This window comes from Callorhinus ursinus, unplaced genomic scaffold (genome assembly GCF_003265705.2).
Source record: "Callorhinus ursinus isolate GAN/ISIS: 27379988/994484 unplaced genomic scaffold, GSC_fseal_2.0 scaffold49, whole genome shotgun sequence".
Classification (NCBI taxonomy): Eukaryota; Metazoa; Chordata; class Mammalia; order Carnivora; family Otariidae; genus Callorhinus; species Callorhinus ursinus.
Genome location: NW_027397111.1, coordinates 3,507,430 through 3,522,895, shown reverse-complemented (window position 1 = coordinate 3,522,895; position 15,466 = coordinate 3,507,430). Strand labels below are relative to the sequence as shown.

Sequence of the window (15,466 nt, the reverse complement as noted above, 5' to 3'; positions counted from 1 at the left end):
TCTTTACCACAGAAGTAAACACTTGCAGAGAAGTTAGAAACTACAGATTGGGGAAGGGGGTGGATTCAGGAACCTATCTCCCGTAGAGAACCGCATTCTTCTGGTCTTTTTTCAGTGATGTACCATTCTCTCTACAAAAAAATCGAATCATGATTTTTGTGTATTTATGTTATACCCCGAAACTACGTTAAACTCACTTATCTGGGTGTTCTTTTGTAAATTCCATAGGCTTTTCTACAGGATCATGACATTTGCTACTAAAGATGGTTTTGCTGCCTCCTTTCTTATGCGGACGCCTTTCATTTCTTTCTGGCCGGCCCTCCCAGTGTAGCACATCAGTGCCATGCCAGCAGCATTCAGTCCTTCCCCATGAAGCACACGATTCGGTGTAGGCCTTCACTGCACATGCCCTTCACCATGTCAACAAAGTTCCCGCTAGTCCATCCGGAAAGAGTTTTCAACAGCATGTTAAATTTTCTCAAATTTTTTTTCTTCATCTACTGAGATCATGATTTTTCCACATTAGTCTATTAATACGGTGAACTGTGTTGATTCATTTTTGCCTGTTAAATCAACACTGCATTTCTGGAATAAGCCCCACTTGAGTAATGATGCATTGTCCTTTTCATACATGTACTGTTAGATTCTATTTGCTGAAATTTTAAGAATTTTTACATCTGTGTTCACAAGAATTATTGGACTATAGTATTCTTACATCTCTGTCTGGCTTTGGTATCAGAGTAATGTTGGCTTCATATAAGGAGTTGGAAAGAACCCTCTCTTCTTCAATTTTCTGGAACACTTTCAGCAAAATCAGTTTGGCATAATTCACCAGCAAATCCACCTGGGCCTGGGGTTTTCTCTGAGGGAAGGGGTTTTTACAACCAGCTGATTTTATTATATAGATACAGCACTATTCAGGTTATCTAATTTTTTTTGAGTTTTGGCAGTGTGTGCGCCCTTTAAGAAATATGTCTATTTCATCTAACTTGCTGAATTTATTGGTATAAAGTTTCTTTATAGTATGGTATTTCTTTATAGCACAGTATTTCTTTATATTGTATCTATTATATTTTCAATATCTGTAAGATCTGAAGTGATGGAATCTCTTCCATTACTCTATTGGTAATTTGTGCTTTGCTTTTTCACGTGGTCATTCTGGCTAAATCGTCACCTTGACTAATCTTCTAAAAACCAGATTTATCCTTCTATGGATTTTTTATTTTCAATGTCGTTGATTTCCATTCTTTAGTATTTCCCTTCTTCTAATTACTATGGTTTTAATTTGCTTTTTTCTTCTAGTTTCTTAAGGCAGAAGCTAGTCTTTGAATGGAGACTTTTTCTTGCCTAATGATAACCACTTAATACTATAAATTTCTCTATATTTTCTTCTTTGGTAGCATCCCAAATTTTGATTATGTTGTATTTTAATTATAATTCAGTTCATAATACTTCATTAATTTCCCTTTTGATCACTCCTTTGTGCCAAGGGTTAGCTGGAAGTTCGTTGGTTTCCCCATATTTAGAGATTTCCTGATTTCTGTTAGCCCCACCATGGTTGAGGAACATACCTGGCCTGACTAGAGTCCTCTTAAATTTATTGAGACTTGTTCTCATTTCAAAATAATGTGTATTCTGCTATAGTTGGGTGGAGCATTCACTAAATGTCAGTTAGAATAAGTTGTTCAATAATGTTATTCAAGCCACCAAGATCCTTACTGATTTTCTCTCTGCTTAACTACTGAGAGCAATGTTGAAAATTGCGACTACGAGTATGTCAATTACCTGTTGCCGTTCTTTCAATTTTGCTTTAAGAATTTTGAAGTTATTATTCAGTATATGAATGTTTAGGATTGTTATGTTCTCTTAAAGACAATCTCTTTTTCATTATGAAACAATCCTCTTTATTCCTGGTCATCTTCTTTGCTCTGAAACAGACTTAGGCTGATACTTATGTTGCCATTTCAACGAGCTTTCCATTAGGATCAGCATGCTATATCTTACCCCAGCCTTTCACTTTTAACCTCTTTGTGCCTTTACACTGAAAGATTTCTTGTAGGGTCTCACTTTTTTATCCAATTTGACGTCTGCCTTTTAATGCTCACACTATTTACTGCTAAAGTGATTAATGATGTCACGGGGTCATCTTGAACTTTCTTTCCCACCCACCCCATTTGTTCTTTGAACTAACCCTTCTTTTGGGTTAACTGTATTGCTCTTATGATTCCATTTTTCTCTCCTTTATTGGCTAATGAACTACGTATTATGTTGTTTTAATGACTGCTTTAGAGTTTATGATACACATTTTTCACTCATCACAGTCTAATTCAAATGCTTTACACCAATGCACGTATCATTTAAGAACCTTATTACAATATAACGCTTCTCCCTCCCACGTTTTATTGTTATTACCTTTTACCTCATAATAGACAGCTATTATTTTTGCTTTAAACATCCCATTGTATTTTAAAGAGATTTAAAGAACAGTAAAAGTAATTTATATTTGTCCACACAATTATCATTTCTGGTGCTCTTCATTTTTTTGGTACAGATCCAGATTGCCATTTTGTATAATCTTCCTTCTTTTCATTTCTTGTAATGCAGATCTGATGGTAACGAATCCTCTCACCTTTTGCGGATCTGGAGAAAGTCTTTATTTCACCTTCATTTTTGAAATACATTTTTAGTGGGCATTTAATTCTAGACAAGTTTCTTCTTTCAATACTTGAAAGATGTTGTGCCACTATCTTCCTCTCCCCTGCATCACTGCCCATGAGAAACCATGATGACTGCTGCCATCTTTAGCTATGTTCCCCTGTGTTTAATAGTTTTCTTTTCCTCTGGTTATCTTTCAGATTTTCTCTTTATCACTGGTTTTAAGTAATTTCATTAAAATGTATGTGTCCTACTGTAATTTTCTTCATATTTTTTATGCCAGGGTTTGCTGAGTTTCTTAGATGTACGCATTTTACAGTTTTCATCAAGTTCAGAAATTTTTCAGCTATTCTTTCTGGCTGTTAATCCCACCCAGGGTATTTTTCATCTCAGACATTGTAGTTCTTAATTTCTGTAAGTCTGATTTTGATCTTTCTCCATCTTCCATGTCTCTACCTACCATATGCAATTTCAGTCTTTTCTCTAGCTTCTTGAACATATGGAATAGAGTCCTAAGAACTGTTTAAGGTATCTGTTCACTAATTCTATCATCTGTGTCATTTCTGGGTCTGTTTCTAGTCCCCGCTTTTTCTCCTTATTGTGAATCATATTTTCCTGCTTCCTGCTTGGTAATTTTTGAGTGGATGATTGGGTACTGGACTTTTACCTACTGGGTTCTAGAAAGTTTATATTCCTATAAATGTTCTTGAGCTTTCTTCTGGGATGCAATTATTTGGAAAGTGTGATCCTTTTTGTTACATAGTACCAGAACAGAATTCATTCAGGGCTAATTCTGCCCTACTACTGGAACAAAACCTGTCTGCATACACTACCCAATAACCCAAGAATTACAAGATTTTTCACTCTGGCTAACTAGAATAGGAATTATTCCTAGCCTTATCTGAGCTCAAGGTATTGTTCCCTCTAGTCTTTTAAGGTAGCTTGTTCTCCTAATTTAATATTCCATTTCCAAAATTCGGCAACCTCAATGTAGTATCATTAGTTTATTACATTAACACATACATCTAATAATTACTTCATAATAGTTGATAACCTTGTTGTGCTCCAGAAGGGCAGCAGGCAGGTTCTCCACAGCACTGGTATACCTAAGTTTTTGTAAATTTTAAGCTTTCCTGCCTCTCTTCAAAATGGCTTATATACCATAAGGCCTGTGGTTTTGAAATATAAATCAATCAAATCAAGCAAGCAATTAACAAGGAAGCCAAGTAAGAAAAGAAAGCTTTACAGAAGCCAATTTAAAAAGAAAATTCCTATTTGAAATTGACATGGGAAATTCCTTCCCTACAAAAAAATCCCCGTGTTGTCACAAATTCTGTTCCTTCTTCCTGGGATGCCACCCCTTCTCTTCCAACTCTATACTCTTAATTTGTTCCTCAATAACACTTCAAGACTCAAGCAATCAATAACTTCCCCCTTAGTGCCACTGAGGTTTCGGAACAGCACCCCAGAGCTCCCATCATGTGACCAGTGACAAAACCCTAAACACACTAAACTCCAATTCTTGGGTTTGCTTTCCCACTCTCCCAACATCACATCCCTCGCAGCTAGGGAGTAATGCATATTTGTCTTTGTACGCCCAGAGCCCAGAAGAGTGCAGCGTCATTAACTAATAAAGACATATGTTAAGTAGACAGAGTATGACCAATCAAATAAGTAAATGAAAACATATAGGAAGAAAAATAAAAATTAATATTTGAGACAAGTCAATCAAAATTACGTTATTAATATAACTTTGGGGAAGGGAAATACATGCCCTTAAGAATTTTGCTATTTAAAAAAATTTTTTTAAAAATTAAGAATTTTGCTATTTGTCTTTCTGCTCAATTATTCTTCCAAAAACTATCTTGCCCCCATGCCTCCTTCATAATGTAATTCAGCTAGACAGAAATGGCAAATGACCTATCTATACATAGTAAGAAAAATTAATTAATGACCAAGATGATAAGATAATCCCACTAATAAGATTATTTATGTGCTTCATTCATTTACTTTTAAAGCATGGTCTCACATCACTGTCTCCTAGGAATCGAGATCAACAGAGTTTGTATACACATTTCTGGCCAAGAAATCTCTAACCACATATATAGCTGCTTTTGAGCTCACTGGTGTAGCATTATTTTAACTAAGAAATAACACGGCTACCACCAAAGCAAACAAAAATGCACAAAAAGACTATCACATGGAACAAAGAATATTGCATATGTAGATTGAAAGCTACACAAATAAGGATTTCCTAGAGGTTTCCCAGCCCAGAGAATTTTATAAAGATACCAAATACTAAACCATATCTCCTGAATATTTTAACTTGGTAGGTCAGCACTACCCAGAAATGTTTTGTTTTAAACAACAAAGGTGAATCTGATAGAACAAATTCACAGATCTACACTTGGGAACCTCCAGTGAGTCTCACTTCCAAGGCACAAATGAGTATTAGAAGATAATCCACAATAATGAGTTTATCTAGTACTATGTATTTCCAAATAGAGAAGAGCAAAATAAGAATGATGAGAGCAATTTCATTAAACAAACTGGGTTTCATAGGAATAGACCTAAACATTCGTAATGCTCACTTAAGGATGTGTCTAGTTAATGAATAATGTAAATTTACAGAAGCAAAATTTGTTTTTGTTTTGTTGTTTTCAAAAATATCTACCGTATAGAAAGAATGATCAAATTAATACCACGGCTTGATTCACTGATGCCTTGAATCATTCATTCAGCAACTACTTATTGAGTACATATCTTTGTTCTATGTGCTAAGGACAAAGCATGAACAAAACTAACCTCTCAAAACTGAGAAGCCCTCAGGCTACATAAACTCAATGGTTTACAAATCTTTTAGATGCAGACCAGGCACAAACAGGTAAGGCAAGAAGAGGACCCTTAATCTACTATTGGCGGGTAGGGGTGATGTCCTTTTCTTAGGAGGCTACAGGGGCAGACTGTGGTCAAGGTACTAACAGAGTGGGGGTTAGTACAGTTAGGTATTATTGTAAGTGTAATGGGTTCCTTTCTCAAATTAACAGTGGCCACTAGCACCTAAGAGGGGAAAGGAGAGGGGGAGGCTAAGGTAAGCTGGAGGAGAAAAGAGAGGGTAAAAACAAAAAGCAAAACCGTCTGTTTCTAGGCAGGGCTGAGTCAAGGACAAGAAACTTGAAATCAGAGCTATCACGAAGCCCACAATCCAAGCCCACATACTGTTGTATTAAATTTCAGAATCAGTGTGCTATCATATTTACCTATTTTAACATTTTCAGTAAGCACAAACAAGTCATTTACCTATGTTTTCCTGCTACATCTTTGACAGGATAAACAAAATGATCAATGTAAGGGACGAGATGTGTGATAACACTAACCATTCAAATTCTTTATTTAATGTAAACTTCAGTGACTTTGTTCTTTCTACTGCTCTGTCATTAGTGTCTAGAAAAAGGGTTCAATAAATATTGGATGGATGGATGGATGGATGGATGGGTGGGTGGGTGGAAGAAGCAAATCTATAGATCCAGAAGCCAAAAGAAAGTAAGCAAAATCTCTTCTGGCTGGTCTCCCTTCCCAGACAGGTTCAGAATCTCAGGAATCAGGAGGAGGAATGCCCAGGGCTGACCCACAAATTCAAAGAACATGGAGAACTGGCATTTGTTATTTAAGAGAAAACTAGCTAGAAACTAGAAAAAGTCCAAAAGATCGTGTCTAAGACAAATGCAGAAAACAATGAACTGGGTCAATAACGAAGCAAGCCAGACTGGTTACTGAGTAAGAACTTTTTAGGGGTTCTTACTCAGTAAGTAAGCATTTCTGAACAGGGGGAAGAAATTTTTATGGGATCCCTGTGGCCTGTCCAGGCTGTTGGTAAAGCAAGGGAAGGTGCTAAGACATTCTAGGCAACATCTTTAATTCTGAAGAGACTTTACAAAGGGAAAAAACCTTTAGCCTAGCACCTCAATTTCAAATGTGCTGTACACGGCTCTCAAAGGCTGGGAGGTGAAGCATCGTAGTCTTTATACACCCAGAGCCTTAGGAGAAGGTGTACCTGAGCCCTAAGACACCTGAGAGAGAGAGAAGGAAATATCAGCAAAGGGAGGAGGGAGGAGGCAGAAGTTACGGTGTCCCAGAACTAAGTAAACAAAGTGTTTCAAAAATGAGAGTATGAGCAACCGTGTCAAATGTTACTAACATCTGCGTAAATGGTGACCTTGACTCGGGCGCTGCATGCCTGAGGTCAGAGCAAGCAAGAATGGCAGGAAAGAGAGGAGAGAGAGCAAGTGTAGATAACACATTTAAGGAGTTCTGCTTGACAGAAGCAGCAGAAAGGTACACAGAGAAGAATGCGAGATTAAGAACAAGCTTCTGCTGTAGCTACCTTTTGTTTTAAAGAGGAGATCCATGCTGAGGGGAATGATCGTGCAGCAGAGAAACAGAACAAGTGGAACGGGACCGTTGCTGGGGTGAGGCCTACGAGCCGGTGAGAAGGAACGGGACCCAGTGCCTACCAGAGAGGATGGGCACACAGAGGTGAACAGTTTAGCCACCTAAGTGGGGGAAGGCAGAATTGATGGGGTACATGTGCACTTAGGTTAGTACATGTGGAGGTGGAAATGTGCAGAAATGTCTCAGTGAAATAGGAAAATATTACTCATCATTAGCTGAGGAAGGGGAAGAAAGTGCTGTCAGTTTAAGAATGAGAAAGTGAGTAAGAATCATGCAAACAAGTGGGAAATGAATGGATGAGGGAAAGGTGGTAGGATTTGCAGCCAGCCAGCACTCAAAGCTCCCATAAGTGCAGGAGTCCTGAGTGCAGGTGTGAAGGAACCTAGACCAGAGAAGATGAAGCAGAAGCAGGAATCCAGTTTTTCTCAGTGCCTATCCTTCAGAGAGCAGAATCTACAGGAATGAGCGAAAATTAAGCAGTTCCGTCTCAGCTACTTGCTCTTCTCCCTTGGATATACACATCTGAGCTTTCAGCATATACATAATTTATCTTGTATACAGTTTAAAGCAGAGAAATGAATATAGAAGAACTTACTCCAGGCTAACTGGAGATCTTCAGGATGATGGAAATGTGAAACTTATCATTCCCTACGTTGTTCCTCTCATCACCTTTGTTTTTTATTTTACCCTGAGAATCTTTACTCTTCTTATAAAAAGGAAAAAACTCAAATGCAAAATTTTATAAGCACATGGTGTGAAACAAAGGAGAAGTGCCATAATATGTTGACTATCTGCAGACAGAGGAAACCGTACCACAAACAATGGCAATCTTCAGTATAGAGATGATTTAGATATAACTCCTACAGACCCTCTATCCCAGGCCCATCCTGGTAGGGCCTGTTTGCTCTGGTAGACATAGGCTTCCCCGCTCTCCCTGACCCACCACCGCCTACCCTACTGGAGACCTCCAACTCACCCCAGTCCTCCCACCTATTCTGTTACTGGAGCTGTATACAACCATGAAAAGGTATGGGAAAAACCTTTTCCATCATCAGGGCAGAAAGCACTCAGGAGTCGGGGAGAAGAGGCAGGGAGGAGAGCCTCTTGCTCACTGCAGAGCTACTTTGCAATTATTCCCCAGATCCAGTGACATATACAAGTGTTTCTAGTACTATAAAGGACGGAGAAGATCAGCAGACAGGTTCTACTGGCAACATTTAATAATTAGGTTCACAAACCCCGAAGAAAATGACCTCAAAAATAAAAAATTAAAAAAATAGATGGGACTATCTACTCTAGGCTTAAGATGTGAACAACGCCATATTCTAAATTATTTCAAAAAGTTTATATTGGTTTGAGTGAAAATCAAATTTTTTCACCTTAACTTTATAATAATTCAGAATTCAAAAAGACCTACCAGTAAAATTTATTCTACATCAAGTATCACCAGTAAACTTTTCCAAATCTTAAGCCCACGTTTTAAACTTGGTACACATTCAACAAAATTTTACAAATAGAGCACACAAATCAAAGATTTGTTTTAAATAGTTAACTATAAAATGGAAGGCTGTCCTCAATGCTGTTATCAACCCATTTTTCTTGATGTTTATACTTTTCAAACAAAATCTTAAAAGTGTCAACACAAAGCTATATAAAAACAAAAGACAACTTAAATACCAGCAAAATTTAAGAAACAACTTAAACAATTATATTCCAGATGTGGGGTAGAGGCTAAACCCTGAAAAGAAATAAAAAGACACAAAGAAACCCCAAATAATGGAGAGCCTGCACTAATTTACATCTGACCTTGTTCTGCTCGCCCACAAAAAGATGAGTGGACAATATATACTCCAAATTTTAAAAATTAAATGTGAAATAAGTGGGTAAAGAAACAAGCGAGTATAATCTAGCCTACAACTAAATACTAAAAATCTTAGTCCCTTACAGGTTACTGGTGTTAGAGCCTACCAGTGTAAAGAATGAACAGAACATTCTGTCATTGATGGAACTCAGGGAAAACCCAAATACTGTCATTCAGGTCAAAACTACTCTCTAAATGAAAGTAATTTAGCATTAACACTGAATAAACTTGGCCTGTAATAAGGGTAACTGTAAGATGAGCTAACTGAGTTAGAATTTTGGAGATTATCCAAGAAATCATAACGTGAATGGAGCTGGTACAAATACTTACAGGCTTACAGGGTCCACTGATGTTCTGTGTAAATATATGTGAGAATTTGATTTCCCCAAGTCCAGTGTGCCAAGCTCGGCAGTTCTTCTGATCATGGCACTTTCAATGGTTTCATGAAACACATCTCTTCACCTACATGATTATCAACAATGGGATTCCCACGAGCAACACTCCGCTCACCTGTCTCTGATGATCCAGATCTGCTTTATTACCGATCAAAATCATTGGAAACTCATCACGATCCTTCACTCTGAGAATCTGTCTTTGAAACTTATAGATCTCTTCAAAACTAAAACAGAAACAGACAAATCAATTTGCTCAAATATCAGAACTTGGCTAGTCTCACATCCCATTTAGTATCTTATTACTTTACTTTTTTCTCTAAAAACAAGAAAGTCCAATTCAATACAACAGTGATCTAGGCATGAACAGAAGATCTACATTTTAATACTGGTACAAACCTGCCTCGATCTGTGACTGAAAAGACCAGCAGGAAACCCTCGCCAGTTCTCATATACTGTTCTCTCATAGCTCCGAACTCTTCTTGTCCTGCTGTATCCAGAACTAAAGAGAAAAACAACACATGGGCAGGCCCAATGAACGTGGGTCCTTCAGAGCACATCTGACTTAGTGTAATAAAGACATGGCATTCTCCTCGGAGTGCTTTATTCTCGACACTAGAGACAAACATATCTCACAGCAGACAGCTTCAGGGTCATCTTCATCAGTACAGGTTGATTTCATAGCTAGAATATATTAGCATACCAACTACAAGGTTAAAAATATCAAATACATCTAGGCAGATGGAGTCAGATCACCTCTGAAGTCACTTGGATGTTCTATCTCCTCCATGCAAAGAACTGAAAAAGATACCTGTAAATTCAGGAAAGAAACCTTGGTCTACTCCCACCAACACCACACTTAAGGTGCAGGTACTAATGTACCTCTTGATCTCTGTGAATGAAAGAATCATTAAAAGAACAGGGCTGTCTTTTGTGGAGACACGGAACGTGTGACCAAGCACAAAACCCTATTTGCTAATGCCTCTGTGCTAAAAATTCTAAGCAAGTTAACAAATATTCAATCTTTTCTATATTTACTTCACCCATTTTAACATTTGGAAGAAAGCAGAAAGAGCTGAAACTTCATGTTTTTTCCCAACTGTCCCCAAAAATACAACTTCAACAAGTTACACTGACATGATTAATTTCACCAGCACAAGATCAACACAATTCTTGTTTTATATTACATTTACTGAGGAATATTTAAATGCTGATTCATCAATCAAACTAATGAAAGAGGTGGGCTTATGTTCAAGATCATCTAAAATTTCAATTGTAGTATGCAACTAGCAAAACACCCAAGCTTACTTTAAAAAAAAAAAGATATGCGAACTATCAAATAAAGGAAGACTACTTACTATCTAGCCGGGCTGCTCGGTCATCTATCACACACTGCTTTGTGTAGGAATCCTCAATGGTTGGATCATAATCCGTTACAAAATAGGACTGTAAGAAAAATAATCTTATTTTTAAATTTATGTTTACTTGCCAAGTACCAATGTAACTTTAATCAAATCCCACTTATCCAGAATTAATAACAATATTTTCATTGTATTATGGTTTAAACTACTATGTTGGTTTCCCACTGAATGAAATCTATTCAGAGCAGCTTCCAAGTAGAGAACAGGTACTAAACAGCTCTGAATTTTCCTATCTGATATATGCAAGAAGACTGCAAAAGACCTACTACAGTTTTTTCATAATTATATACAATAATGTTTTCACAATTATATATACCCAAGATAATATATATCTAGATCTCATGTTCTTCAAAAACTAGAAAAACAGTCAGTTATAAATCCAGGTCTATTTGCAACTCAGTGGTAAGCATCAGTCCTGAGAACAAAGCAGTGTGAAACAAAGGGAGACAACAAACAGGGGCCTGGAAGTTTCCATGCCTCATCTTCATTTCTCCCCTTCTTTCCTCACACCTTGTCTTTTTCCCATTCAGCTGCCTTGTGTATCATCATAAGGAAATAGGATTTCAGAATTTGTTTTTTTATTTGCAGGGATCTCAAACTTATTCTTTCACTGATATTTTTGTTTTTTTCATCTCAACTTCTGTTTCTGTCTTCTTCTGTTAGCAAAGCCTCCCAACTGTTATCTTCTGTAATCATCACGAGAAGCAAGGACAGTTAAGGTAGCAGAGTAAGAAGGGAAGAATCTCAGTGAGCCAGTTAAAAATGTCTATTATACTTCACAATTTCTTTAAAGTTTTTAAAAAGAAAACAATGGCAAAACTAAGAATCTGAGAGAGAATTTATTTCCCGCTTCTGACAGAAGGGCACTAACTAGGACACTGACATCATCCTTCTTTTGTTCTGAGCATCTCCTTTGCTCTCCCCTCTTGACTGACTTCCTCAAAGCCTACTTTCCCACTGGCTCATTACCAAATCTGAGGGAATGACTTAGAGAAAGGCAGCTTGATGCTGGGAACCAGAGCCAAAGGGGTTCAGCCATTCTTCAGGCAAGGGTTCTTGGCAGCTGGACCTGCTGGTTCCAGGGACACTGCATTCTCAAGTGACACCCCCCCACCACCACCCCTGCCGGCGTGTGATGTACGCAAACACCATAGGCTACTCAGAAGTAGGAGCTCTGAACGAAACAGTAAAGAAACCCCTGGTTGGGGAATTGAGGGTAGGACACTGATCTGCTTGCTACTATGACTTGATATATTTTATTTTTGAAGGACACTTTCCACATTTTATTTATATTTTAGGATTAGCTTTAATCACAGAATTCAGTATCCATAATCCTATTTCCCTTTGGATGGTTTCACTTAAATGCATGATTTTTCAAAGTCTATAAAAGAAACATTTACCAACAGGAGTAGCTTTGAGCAGAAAACCATCTCCATCACCACCCCATCCCCATTTAAAAATAAACAGATACCAAAACAACCCTGAACTTGCTTTTTGGCACCCACATCTCTTCAAAAAGTGATACAACTGGCAACAGTATCTTTGTACACACTATTCTAAACAACTTAAAACTGTAGTCTTTCCCCCAAGCAAGTTGGAGAGGCATACTGTTTATATCTTTTTAAGGTTAGTTTCCTGAAACATGTTTCTGGGCAGCAATGGGATACTTCCTGCCATGCTTTCATCTTGTAAAACCTGAAATTCATTGAGTACTCCCAGTTTATACCTAAATGTGCTAGAGTGTACTGCACTGTCCCTCCCACTTCAGCTGAAAAAATAATGGACAAATATTAAATATATTTTAGTCATGCATGGTAACAAATTCGTTTGATGTGACTTTTTTTTACACTATGAGAAAGAATTAAGCCATTAACATATGTAGAAGATTACTGGGTTTAAGCAACTATGAGGGCCATTAAAATAATTTTTCCTTTTAGTGACTATGGAAGTTTCACATTTTCTTTGGGCCTCTTAGCTCTTCAAACATAATTTTTTTCTTTTTTAAGAGAGCAGGAGAGAGAGGAGGAGGTAGAGAATCTCAAGCAGGCTCCACACCCAGCACGGAGCCAGATGCGGGGCTTGATCTCACGACCCTGAGATGGTGACCTGAGCTGAAATCAAGAGCTGGACTCCTATTTTTTTTTTAAGATTTATTTATTTGACAGAGAGAGAGCGAGCACAAGTAGGGGGAGCAGGCAGAGGGAGAAACAGGCTCCCCGCTAGCAGGGAGCCTGGTGTAGAGCTCAATCCCAGGACCCTGGGATCATGACCCGAGGCGAAGGCAGACGCTTAACAACTGAGCCACCCAGGTGCCACAACATAATCTTAGTAAGAATTTTGCCACTTTGCTACCTAACACTGGCACACACGTATTCCACTGACATTTTTAAGACAAGCTAATTGCTGGAATTTCTGGTATTTAGGTCCATATTTCATCTTCACTGTGTCTTGTTTTCAAATTGTGACTATAGAGACCATAATTTTGTTTCTATATGTTGATTTTAGGGAGGCAGAAAGCATCTTCCTCCCTCATAGAAACCCATCCAAATAACAATGCTCCAGGGCCTAAATGACATGGAATCCAACACCCCCTTCTCTCTCATAATGCTTGTAAGCCACAGGTGAGAATGTGCCTAAAAAGAGCATTCTTCATGTGCAGGTAACAAATAGAATCATCACCTCCCCCCACAAAGACATAACATTTCTGTTGCTTTAACCTAGGTACCAGATATTTAGGGCAGCAGATCACCAACAAGAAGCTAGGGACAGTCCTAGATTTGATACTAATTCTGCTACTTTCTAAGTATAGAACCTGAGGCAAGTTACTTTACCTCTCTAACCTTCAGCATCTCATCTGTAAAACAGGACAGTAAGGGGGCGCCTGGGTGGCTCAGGGTTAAGCGGCTGCCTTCGGCTCAGGTCATGATCCCAGAGTCCTGGGATCTAGCCCCGTGTCAGGCTCCCTGATCAGCAGAGAACCTGCTTCTTCCTCTCCCTCTGCTTGCCACTCTACCTACTTGTGCTCTCTCTCTCTCTAATAAATTAAAATCTTAAAAAAAAAAAAACAAAAAAAAACAAGACAGTAACAAACCCTCGTGGAGCAGATAAATTCAAGTAGTACCTATAAAGTGCCAAGACTTGCTGATGATTGATAAACGTTAACCACGCTGCAGTATTTTTGTCACACAATTAGATGGTAAGAGTGTTTTTATTCAAGTATAAAGACTTGTTAATCCTGGGAACAGCTGTAATAATTCCAATCCTGGTTATACCACAGACCAACCATGGCACTTGGCATCCAAAATGTTGTGAGTCAAGATAAAATCTCCTCATGTGAAGTTTTAGAGAGTTTTTTCTGGAATCTGAGCAGTAATTACAGATATACACATAGGTAAAAACTCATCAAGCTGTACACACGATGTGTGCACTTTTTTGTATGCAAATTAGACCTCTACGAGATACATAAATTTAATGATTCCCTGCTGTTTACAGGATTCAGTGCCTTCTTTACATAGCATGCAAAGTCTTCTAGTTTGATCTGTACTGTTCATCATAAGCAGCGTTATTTTTTACTACTTGAAATCCTCAGCCAATTGCTCTTGCTCTCCTGGTTTCATTGGTTTGTTTGACAGTTATTTATGGAGCATCACGGGGACAAGGCCCAACTTTCACGGAGCCTCACTGCTTTTTACACAACATCCAGTGCTGCAACTGGGGGTGAGGGGAATGGGGAGTGTGAAATATACAGGCATGAAATGCCAATACCATGCTAGTTCAGAAGGCAACAAAATTTAAGTGGCTTAAAGACTGTAGTCATGTATAGGAACTATGTGTACATTCACTTATAAACATAGCCCAGCAATTTGCCAGAAAAGAAAACAATCTCTGTCCTGAGGCTGAAAGAAGTTGCCAGCCACAGTCCAGAAAGGATATTCTATAGCAGAAAGCAAGGGGGAAAAAAATGAGCACAGTATTGCATAGCAGGAGACAGTAGAGAACACAATGAAAGGGGTAGGTGGGGCAGGGAGAAAGTAACGTGCTTTCTTGGTATCACAGGAAAGGATGCATGGAGAAGGACCCTAGCCAGAAAGAAAGGGAATGCCTACTTTCAGAGGGCAGGATGCCTTCCAGGTAGTACGAAGGGCAAATGGACATAAGTCTCCTTAAGGTTGTTAAGATTTATGGAGAAAAGTTTAGGATTAGGGAAGCTATCCCATTTAGACAGGGAGTCGATTTCCCCTTGATAAAATCTGGTCTGGGTAAGGTTGTCAGAAGCCCTTAATAATGCAAGAGCATTATGCTGTAATGGCAGGAACAGTATCCCTGATTATATGCCACTAGATTGCACAACAGGAATTATGCTTGGCCTAAGAGAACTGCCAGCTCACTATCTACCCATTCAAAGAAGCTGCCTTAAGAAAGAAAAGAAGGGGGAAGGGGAGGAGAGAGAATGAGCTGAGGCCACTTCTGCATTTAGGGGGCAGGAGTGAGAGCCCACTTTCTCCTGACCCCCAGCTACTGGTGAAAGTGTAGTTCCGGAGCACTGCCACAGAGTGGTGCCTGGTCTACACAATGGGATGGGTAATTTACTGGAGATGTGTGAAACTCTGTAAATCCAGCACTGTTAAGTTTACTACCCTTGCTAGATCTAAGGTGCCACTGCGGAGCTGTAAACAAATGAAAGG

At 38.5% G+C, this 15,466-nt stretch overlaps 1 protein-coding gene across 3 annotated transcripts in view; it reads right to left on the bottom strand.

Annotated features, from left to right (window-relative positions):
* The window catches only part of RRAS2 (RAS related 2), a 72,975-nt gene that overhangs the window by 4,694 nt on the left and 52,815 nt on the right, over positions 1–15,466 (bottom strand). For all 3 annotated transcript variants that reach the window (XM_025894440.2, XM_073882886.1, XM_025894441.2), the window contains exons 2-4: positions 10,719–10,806; positions 9,760–9,862; positions 9,479–9,587 (exon numbers count right to left, since the gene is read on the bottom strand). In XM_025894440.2, coding sequence (XP_025750225.1) covers positions 9,479–9,587; positions 9,760–9,862; positions 10,719–10,806 — 300 coding nt within the window. The remainder of the gene's footprint in view (positions 1–9,478; positions 9,588–9,759; positions 9,863–10,718; positions 10,807–15,466) is intronic.